The 11,727-nt window shown below is 36.6% G+C and overlaps 1 protein-coding gene across 1 annotated transcript; it reads left to right on the plus strand.

Annotated features, from left to right (window-relative positions):
• The first annotated feature begins 10,049 nt into the window (after positions 1 to 10,049).
• LOC131650088 (uncharacterized) lies at positions 10,050 to 10,484 on the plus strand. The gene has a single exon (XM_058920022.1). It carries the CDS (start codon positions 10,050 to 10,052, stop codon positions 10,482 to 10,484), a length of 435 nt encoding a protein of 144 aa, XP_058776005.1.
• The last annotated feature ends 1,243 nt before the right edge of the window (positions 10,485 to 11,727 follow it).

Below are 11,727 nucleotides of genomic sequence, written 5' to 3' on the forward strand. Positions count from 1 at the left end.
TCCACGCTCGATTACTCCTCTGACGAAATGCAGCCTCACATCAATGTGCTTAGTTCGCTCATGATAGGCTGAATTCTTCGACAGGTGTATTGCACTTTGACTATCACATTTAACAGTGATACCTCGACCTTGAAGTTTTAGCTCCTTCGCAAAACCTTCAAGCCACAATGCTTCTTTCACAGCTTCAGTTAGGGCAATATACTCCGCTTCAGTGGTTGATAGAGCAACAACCTTCTGAAGTGTTGCTTTCCAACTAATTGCAGTGCCAAACATAGTGAAAACATATCCAGAAATAGATTTTCTGGAATCTATACAACCTGCATAATCAGAGTCGACATATCCTTCTATTACTGCTTTACTATCTTCACCCAAGGCTCCACCATAAATTAGAACTCTATTCAGAGACCCATTTATGTACCTTAAAATCCACTTCAATGCTTGCCAGTGAGCCTTTCCAGGATTCACCATGTACCTGCTTACAAGACTTACTGCGTATGCTATGTCGGGTCTAGTACAAACCATAGCATACATCAAAGAACCAACTATATTAGCATACGGAATGCTATTCATATAGGCTCTTTCGACATCAGTACTGGGACACTGATCAATACTCAGCTTGAATTGAGGGTTTGTTGGAGTCACAACTGGCTTCGAATTCGACATACCAAACTTTTCAAGAATCTTCCGTAGATATGCCTCTTGAGATAGACATAACTTCGACTTCTTTCTATCTCTTCGAATGTCAATTCCAAGAATCCTGGAAGCTGCTCCCAGATCCTTCATATCGAACTCCTTATTGAGTTCAGCCTTCACCCTCATCACATCTTCAACATTGTTGCTTGCTATGAGAATATCATCCACATAAAGCAACAAAATAACAAATGAATTACCAGGTCGAAATCTGAAGTAAACGCAGTGGTCGAACTGACTTCTAATGAAACTTTGAAAATCCATTTACAGCTGACTAACCTTGCCCCAACAGGTTTCTTGATCAGTTCCCAAGTATGATTATCATGAAGAGATTTCATCTCATCATCCATGGCCTTCAGCCATTCAGTCTTATTTCGACTCCTCATAACTTCCTTATAGTCTCTAGGTTCTTCGTCTAGAACCTCACTTGCAGAGATTAAGGCATAAGCTATAAGATCTGCATATCCAAGTCTCTGAGGTGGCTTGATGACTCTTCTCGACCTATCTCTCGACAATAGGTAGTCATCGTCAGTTTCCTCAACTTCATCATCTTCTGCTTCTTCTTCGACTTCATCAGGGATATGCAATTCAGCATCAACATGCTCCACCTCAACAGGAATCTCTACCTGTTCCAGCTCTTCGTCAGATGTTTCTGTACTTCGACCAACATCATTAGTTTTCTTAAAAGCCATTTCAGCTTCATTGAAAACTACATCTCGACTGGTGATACACCTCCTGTGACCTGGCTCTAGGCACCATAGCCTATAAGCTTTGACTCCTTCAGGGTATCCCATGAACATGCATTTCAGAGCTCTAGGTTCGACCTTGTCTTGCCTAATGTGAGCATAGGCTACGCAGCCAAATACTCTTAGTTTGTCGAGATCTGGTGGATGTCCCGACCAAACTTCTTCAGGTGTCTTCATATCTAACGCTGTCGAAGGACATCTGTTTATCAGATATGTTGCTGTCGAAACAGCCTCATCCCAGAACACCTTTGTTAACCCCGCACTAGTCAACATGCATCTGACTCTCTCCAAAATAGTTCGATTAAACCTTTCAGCCAAACCATTTTGCTGTGGAGTACCTGCAGTAGTTCTATGCCTTGCAATACCAGAGGCAGCACAAAAACTGTCGAATGCCTCATTGCAAAATTCAAGGCCATTGTCGGTTCTCAACCTCTTGACCTTTCTGCCAGTCTGATTTTCAACCAGAGTCTTCCAACTTTTGAAATTCTCAAAAGTTTCATCCTTAGTCTTCTGGATGAATACCCATAATTTTCTGGAATAATCATCTACTATGGATAGAAAATACCTTGCTCCTGAATGTGATGGACACCTTGCAGGCCCCCAAAGATCAGCATGGATGTAATCAAGGGATCCATGTGTTCTTTGTTTGCCTTTGTTGAACTTCACTCTGCAAGATTTTCCAAGTACACAGGGTTCACAAAACTTCAGCTTTTCGACTTTGTCTCCACCAAGCAGATTTTGTTTCCCTAATTCGACCAGACCCCTTTCACTGACATGGCCCAATCTCATGTGCCAGATTTCTGTTTTCGACAAAGGTTTCGTGGATGCAACATTTGTCGAACCACTTACAACTTCAGCCTCAAGGGTATATAAGCCTTGTTTCTTCACGCCTCTCAAGACTTCCTTCGAACCCTTCATGACTCTTAGGATACTTTTCTCTCCTTGGAAAACATATCCTTTCTTGTCGAATTCACCAAGAGAAAGCAGATTTCTCTTCAAATCAGGAACATACCTGACTTCAGTCAACAACCTTATTGACTCATCATGGAGCTTGAATCTCACAGATCCAACACCTGCAATCTTGCAAGCCTTGTTGTTTCCCAGCAATACTGATCCACCATCTTGATCACATAATTCCTCGAACAAGTCTTTGTTTGGAGTCATGTGCCAAGTGCAACCTGAATCCATAATCCACTCCTTCTTAGAGTCACTGCTTGAAACCACAAGAACATCCGATGATTCGAAATCATCTTGAACAATGGCAGCGTTGCCATTATCCTTACCTCCATGATATTTCAAGCGTTCAGGGCACACCTTTCTTGTGTGACCCTCCTTTTTACAATGGTAGCATCGAATGCCAGATGCTTCGCCACTGTAAGTCTTCGACTGGCTTTTGCCTTTCTTCTTGTCGAACTTACCATCCTTTCGTAAGAGTTTTCCTTTAACGGCCAAACCTTCGCCAACAGTCGAAGGTTTATGCTCCTTTCGTTCATTCAAGTCCTTAGAGTACAAGGCTGATTGAACTTCTTCAAACGTCAGGGACTCCCTTCCATACAAGAGAGTTTCTTTGAAGTGAGCATGTGATCGAGGCAAAGAACACAATAGTAACAGCGCTTGATCTTCATCATCGATCTTCACATCAATATTTTCAAGATCAAGAATCAGCTTGTTGAACATATCCAACTGCTCAGCCAATACTTTGTCTTCAATCATCTTGAATGAATACAAGGCTTGCTTCAGGTAGAGTCGATTTACCAGCGATTTGGTCATATACAAACTTTCAAGTTTCACCCATAACCCTGATGCCGTCGTCTCCTTTGATACCTGCCGGAGAACCTTATCACCAAGGCTCAACAAAATTGCGTTGTGTGCTTTCTCGATCATATTCGTCTTCTCCGCTGCCGTCAATTCTGCATTCATGGCTGCCTCTCCCTTCAACGCTTCCAAACAACCCTGCTGAACCAGTAGGGCTTTCATCTTCAAGCGCCACAGACCGAAATCATTCACTCCGGTGAACTTTTCAATCTCATACTTTGTTGAAGGCATCTTCTCCACGCTCACCACACCAATTTGTTGTGAAAAACGATACCAATAACAAAGTATAATAGGGAATTAGGGAAGAGAATAAGAACACAAGAATTGGTTATAACTGCTATTCTTTTACTTTCTCTTAAAACAAGATTACAAGTTTACAAGAATAACAAATAACCTCTCTCACCCTAAATTAGGATTTGCAGCTTGGCAATGATGAGAGACTAGTATGCTATTTATAATAAAACCTAACATACTAATTAATGGGCTTTTTCAGCAAGGCCCATTACACAAGCCAACTTAATAAACAAGCTAACTTAACAAATTAGGGTTTAAACACTAAAACCTAATTTAACATGCTAACAACCCTAGCATCTTCGACATCTGCATGCTAGACCCATCTTCGACTACAGCATGCACACTTCGACACCAGCATGTGAACAATCCTTCGACTTCATGCTTAACTCTGTCGAACTGTCGAACCAAGAAGCTACCCTTCGACAATACTAGAGTTCGATCCAATATCTCACATATATATATATATATATATATATATATATATATATATATATTATTTTCATCACATAAGATTTAAGGCATACTTCAAAAATCTTCACCTTGACTTGAAACACTGGTGATGCAAATTTATCCATCAATCACCTAACTGCTTGCTACCACGTTTAATCATTATTCAACAACATTAATCAAGTTCAAATCACTCTTGAACCTTGATATTGCCACTTGCATTCCCTTGCTTCGAACCACTTTTTCATGCTTTAGTACTCTAAAAATCTCACAAGTATGTATTTTTCAACCATCTTTGACTCCATCTGTTTATAAATGCCTCCCTTAAGGTCCCTATTTTTTTTTTTGCAATCCTTCAACCACATTTAAAGCAGAACTCCCAAGGACAACATATTTGTCCCTTTGAGATGATACTATCTTGATCTTTACCTTATCACGAGTCAAATAATATCAAATGTCTCTATAATCGTTCCCCTAATACTACTAATATCTAGAGTAGGAACCTACCCTTCAAATTGAGTCTTCTCAGTCATAATTTATAAAAGTTTCATCCTCGGGTCTTTACTCTTCATCCCATGAAAAATTCACTAAAAGTAATATATTCGTGATTAATGAACTTTGATCCTCCAATTTCCACTCCTAACAACTCATAACCTTTCCTACCTCTTGGATAACCACCGAAGACACAATCCTCAACTTTACCATCAAACTGAATTAGCTTGTTTTGTACAATATGCCAAACTTATACGACTTTTAAAACAGAGTAGGTTACAATTTTGCTACTCAAAACCTCCATAAGTGTTTGGAGATTTATTCTTATAAGTAAATACCTGCCAACTACGTAAAGTTGCTTTGACACCAGCCTTACGTAAAAACTCAATGACAACTCAACAGTCAGATGAATTTTTATCCCCTGTATTCTGGAAAACTAGTTAAAGTGCTATGAAAAAACATTCAAGCACTATCATTCTTTGACCTAAAATGCCACAACTTGTTTTTCTCATGAAAGTATCCACTAGCTAATGATGAATGAACAACAACGCTGAAACCTTCTAAAATATATACAACACATATTTTTGAATGATCTCCAGAACATACCTCATGTTGTGAAACTCATAATCATTGGAAATTTAAGTTTGAGTGTACCAATACGATGAATCTTGCAAGACTTATTGTCACCAAGAAGAGTATTTCACCTTGCTCTAGCTTCAAAGTCTCAAAGTACTCTTTTATTGGACACATGTGATAAGAGCAATTTGAGTCCATGACCTAACCTTATTTAGTTCCTAACTTGAACCCACTAATGTACAAACAATATCATAATTTTCCTCATTAGAGGCAACTACTGATGCGTGTTATTCGCAAGTATACGAATCGCGTCAGAGTAATATAAAAAAAGTATCGATCCCACAAAGACCAATCGTTAATCTATCAACTCTATTATTATGGTGCTTATCTAAGGCAGATCGATTTGGTTGAGATGTGTGCAGTGCAGGAAAATAAAGAGATAAAATAAATGCAGATAAAAGACAGGCTCGAATATAATTCACATTTATCAAACAATATTCCAGTTGTATCTAAATAGAACTACTTGTGGGGCAATATTTTCTACTTATAAAAAGGAACAATTTAACAGGAACTTGTCGCTTTCGCGTACTAAGAACAGAGTTTACTCTTTAATCCAATCCTTTTATTGTAACTTATAAAAGGTGCTTACCGCCTTAAAGATGCAAACCTATTTTTAAGAAATTAGTTACTTTAACTTCGTAAAAAAAGTGATTTTAACTTGGAAAGATTAACTTAATAAGATTCTTGGCTTTAGACCAAGAATCATGTTTCAAATCTATAAACGCGTAACACAATTTTAAAATCGTTTTCTAAATATGTTAAAGATCCCTAATTAACTAAACAAAATGCTTTTGCCCTTTTTGCTCGGTTAAAAACTAATCTAGTTTAATCTTTAGAATGGACAACTTTTGATATTATCCATAAAATAGTTAAGTCTAGAAAACTTGAATTAAAAGTTAAACCATCCCCAACAGTGTTTATATCAATACAACATTTGGAATATTGGCATGACAATGATCCTTACATTCTAAACTTTAAAAGTTTAGTCAGACATGGAAATAAAGATAAACATATAAAAGAGGTTGGATATGGTAATAAAAGCAAGGCAGGAAATAAAGTAATTAAAGCAATGTAAGGCAAAAGCGATTAAGTAAATTAAACATGTAAATGAAATGGAAATAAAGGCAAACAAGGTAATAAATCAATTAAAGAGAGTGCAAGACAAAAAAAATTAAATGAAAGTAAGACAGTAATAAAGAACCTGCTCCAAACGGAGTCTTTAAATCTGTCACAATGAAAAGTAAATGCAGCTGGAAATGAAAATGGCGGCAGGATTAACCTCTATCAAAGTGCTCCAAACTCAATTACAGACTCTATCAATGGTGTGATAACTCTTCGGTGTAAAGGGATTATCACTTACAAAATCTGACAATATATGGCTTAAGTATGTAACTAAGCTTGGATGCCTTGCAAATGAAGTAGAAGCGACTATTTATAGAAGTTCTTGAAGTTGTGCTTTGACAGGAGGGTCCCTCAACTCCTTTTGAGCGGGAAGCAAAATGTAAAGGCCGCGGGCGCCGAGTGCGGAAAAGGGGAGATCGTGGGGGACATGGCAGTTGTCCACTGGATGAAGAGGGACACGTCACGGCGCCTCCTTTAACGGCCGCTGAGCTGGACGCCATGTGCACAAAATGACTGAAAAATCCCGTTTTCTTGGCGTTTTCGCTCGGTTTCTTCAAAGGGAGCTCTAAAAGGGCACAATACCTGCAAATGAGCCGAGAACAAACAAAACAGAAGAAAATAATGCTAAAAACAATCAAAAACATGTGCAAATCGAGTCAATTATGCAGTGTGATTCAATGCGATCAACTATAATATGAACGGAATCATCGTTGTCCCTTTCCTCCGAACAATCTTTAATATAGTAGCCAATTTTTGGACAAGTAGAAATTTTTAACCTTAAATTTTTAAATCTCTTTGATTAGGACATCCATATATGCCCACTTCCTCCTATTGAGACCTTCAAGTATTCACCACTATCGTCAGTATTCAAATATTTCACCTTTGAAAATTCTTTTGATTTCATAGCCGTATGGGCTTCATCCAAAGTAATATAACCTTCCTTACCATAAAGAAGGGAATCCTTAAAGTGCTCATCAGATATGGGAAAAAAGCTCAACAACAGTGGAGCCTTGTCGGTATCTTTAATATCCGGCTTAATATTCTTAAGATCGTCAATAATCTTGCAAAATTTTAGTTAATTACTCCACTATGGATTTGTCCTCTACCATTTGCAATGATTAGAGTTGTTGTTTTAGACACAAGTTATGATCTAAAAATTTGCTCATATACAAATATTCAAGTTTTTCCCACACCTAATCCGTAACATTTTCTATGGAGACTTTCCTTAGAACTTTATCCCTGAGGCAAAAGATAAAGACATTCCTGGTATTATCCAACATCTATATCTTCTCTACTTTTGTCAAGCGTGGAGGCATAGATGACTCATCTATAAATCCTTCAATACACTCCTCTTGAGTTTAGATTTCTTGCATTTTTCACATTCCACATCCCAAAATTGTTGTCTCGAGATAACCTTTCAATTTGCGATTTAGAACCTGTGATGCTCACTTGTAAAAAAAATCCCTTTGCCCCACAGCTAGTGGGTGCCACTTGTTGTGAAATTGATAGAGAAATAAAAAACCACTTTAGAAAAATTATTCAGGGATCAATGGAATGTTGATCTTACCTGCTTATCAGAATAGGTGAGTGGTCAAAAAGACGTATGTAGTTCTTAATGATTAACGAAAAGAGGGATTGTACATGCAGGCACTCTGATGCTTAAGTCAGTTTGGGTGAAGAGGTAAGTAAGAAATGGTAAAGAATATAATACCCGAACCTCCTGCAGAAGAGGGTTTTAATTGTGAGCTCTAGCGCTTGGCTAATGGTCTCCCTTATGGGCTGAGTGTTCAAGCCCAAAACGGATGACTGCCAGGATTCCTACGTGAAAGTAGGGATGAGCAGCTCGCGCTCATCGTCCTGACTGCTCCCCACTCCACGGATAGAGGATGGGTTTGCCCTTTACGACGGGCAAAACGGTTCCTCTAGTCACGCGAGGTGTCCGAGTTCGGTTAGTGATGTGTCCCTGGGTGAGGAGCACGTGGGGAACGTGTTCTCTACTAGCCCTAACGGATTAGGCCAACATTTTGGACCGTCCTCGATGTAGACATAGATTGGGTTGTGCTCGACGGTGGTTCAACCACATGCCCAGTCAAGAACACAAAGCAAGAAATTTGATGTGTGAGGACAAAGAACAATGACAACCAAAATAAATGGCCTTAAGCAAAAATGACTCTCTATGCAATAAGACAACAACTTAAATTTTCATTAGAAGATAAAGTAAGGATAATAAACACAGTAACTTGTTTACCTAGTTCAATAAAACGATCTATTTTAGAGGAGAGAGCAGCTTTCTGATTCACTATAATTGCAAGGGTTGTTACTAAGTGACTCTAAACATAAGAGAGGGAATAAGATTAAACACAAAAAAGAATAAGCAATTTTTTAGGGTTGTTACCAATTGGACAATGTTTCACAACTCAATAAATACATAGAACGAATACAATTGGAAAAGATTAAGCAACAAAATGAATAATCAGAATAAATTAGGTTAAAAACATATTTGAACACAACTAAATAAATAATTAGAATTAATTATTTGGAGAGTCACTCTCTCTTTGGAGTAGGTCATTAAATCGAATTGGATGAACAAATTAATGTGTTTATTGTCTTCATTTTATTTTCTTGTCAAATTAAATTACTATTTTATTACTTAAATAATAATTTTCTTAAAATAATTTATTTTAATTGTTATTGTTATTTGTTCTTACACATTAAATTTTTTTAATATAATTAAACCTTTCAATTTTATAATAACATTGATTCCGACATCGGATGATTGTAATGTGCAAGCAGTGATAGGCAAATCATTTTATTTTAAACTCTATATAAGTTCACTACTTAATATAATTTGACTACAATTTTTTTTTCATATTAAACACATGTGTAAAATAGTCTTATATTAACTATGCATATAAACTAAACTTTTTAACTATCCAAGAAGATTTAAATATATGTGAGGGTGCTATTTTGAAGAAAATATACCTCATTCACATTCACATGACCGAGAGGTACAATGGGAATTTAACAGATAAGACAAAATTTTATGATTTGTCAAAAAAACTAAATAAGGTTACCTAAGCCAATTCTCACATACACGCCCTTTACGACTACCATGCACACCAACCAACGACCATGAGATGAGATGAAGCCCAATCTACATGTCCTCACGACCAAATAATAAACTAAGGATAAAGCGAACATGTGTCCCAAAGCACATGTTAAGAAACTTAAATATAATAAATTTGTATTAGAAAACATAATAAACACATTAATTATAAATTTTTTATAAAAACAATGCACAATTTCTAATAAAATATTTTTACATTTAGCTCTTAACATGTGTCCTTAGGACACATGTTAGCATGACCCATAAACTAATCATATATTTAAACCATTTCTCTCGCATTGCATCACCTCTATAAATACATTTATCTAGTAATCAAGCTTTCATCATTAATTCTTCTAAAACTTTATTAAATATACCAACATATATAAACAGACAGTCATTGAGTTTTCGTGGAAAATAATATTTGAAACTAATAAGTAATTATTTTTGGAGCAATTCTTGCATGGACACGACCCTAAATCCACATTCTTAGGCTCAACCAATAAGAAAGAGTCTTTTTTAAATTTATTTTAATTTTAATTTTGGTTTTAATTGGATTCATGAGGTGGTTGAGATTATGAAGGAGAGAGAAAAATCAATATTTATTTTTTTAATTAATTAAAATTCTGTGATTGGTTGTGTGTAAAACAATTTCTTAGGTATGTGTCCACCTAAGAATTTTCCTTATTCTTGTGTAAAAAATGGGAAACTCTTGCATGGCAGCATCGTCAATGGAATGGGATGGAGAGGACTGGGAATCTTTGAAGCAGCCAAAGCAATGTTCATCGTCCTTATCAAGTAAGGTGTTTGACGAAGATGCTTATCTTGATCATAAGAATAAGGAGACTGATGTATTAGGCAAACTTAGAGCTTCTTGTGATGCAAATGGTAAAGTTACGTTGAAGATTTCAAAGTGCGAATTAGCTGAATTATTGGGAGCGATACAACGGAATAATAATAATAACAATAATAAAAATCATAAACAGCCGCAACTGGTGATGAAGAAGAAGAAGGAATTAGCTTCTGCAGAACAAATTCTGTTTCGGTTAATGAGTGCTAGAAATCATGAAATTGAAAAAAAGCATCACGGTAGTGGTCAATGGAAACCAATGCTTGAGACTATTCTTGAATGTTAATCAGTAATTGGTAAACATTACTTGGGTTAGTTTAGTTGTCACTAGTACAAAAAGCCTATAGTCAAGAAGAGGCCGAACAAACTTGTTGTGTTCCAATGACAACTCCACCAATTCCACATTGTCTCAGTTTCACTGCTCAAAAAGCAAAAAGAAAATGATAAAAGCAAGAAACACTAAAATCCACGTCCATCTACAGTTTTATTTAAATAACAAAGCAACAATGTATATAAGTATTCGTTAGTGGAGATTGAGAAAATATAAGAGGCAGACACATCAAGAAATACCTTAGAAGCTTACTGAAACAGAAAACTTGTTTGTTCCATACCACTGATCTAAAATATGCAACGAATATATATTCAGCAATAATGAACAACCAAAATTAGTAGTAAACCACTATCTATATCCCCCCAAGAGAGAAAATCATCTCACCATGTTGATGTCGGTGAATATTATGGTACCTGATTCAGACCTTCCAAAGTCACTTTCAGAAGATGATAGCTTACAACCTGAATCAGGCAAAAACCATCCATCAATTCGTGCAAAATCTTGCAGGCCAAGCCGTTGAAATAACACAGATGCTCCTCTGCGAATATTCTCAATTACATCCAAAGGAAATCGAGGTGGAGTGTGATAAGCAACCTGTGGAGAATATATGCTTCACCGAATTAGAAAGAAACTTGCTAGTAATGTACGAAACCAAATGCAAATTATAATGAGATTGAAAAAGAAAAAAAGTCACTTCCTGTATAAATTATAAGATCAGCAAGCGTGTCATGTGTAACACATTTACACTACTACTGACCTGTTGGGTTGGAAGGTACTTCCTACAGTAATCAAGTGAAGATCAAACAAATCCATTGTAATATGTCTCAAACTCCCCAACCACATTGGATCCAAATAACCGGTAACTAAATATGTAAACTGTGACCATAAAATCAAAGTCAGGATTCAATCTCAAGTTGATAATCCAGATTGAATAATACTTTTAACATAAAGAACATCGGCCAGATTTCCTAAATCAACAAGATGCTCACTTGGCACTGTGCTTGGCCTTGTTATGAGAACCTAAGGCATCTTCAGTCTTAAATGACCTGCAAGTCAAAAAATTTAGTTTTATAAATTGACTTATACAGAATGAGATGAGGAGGCTGATAATTTTAAATAGACAATTCCAATCACCTGTTACAAGGTTTGCAGCTAACCACAAACTTTGCCCAAAACAGCTAAACACACACGCCTGCTA

This window comes from Vicia villosa, linkage group LG1 (assembly GCF_029867415.1).
Source record: "Vicia villosa cultivar HV-30 ecotype Madison, WI linkage group LG1, Vvil1.0, whole genome shotgun sequence".
Taxonomy (NCBI): domain Eukaryota; kingdom Viridiplantae; phylum Streptophyta; class Magnoliopsida; order Fabales; family Fabaceae; genus Vicia; species Vicia villosa.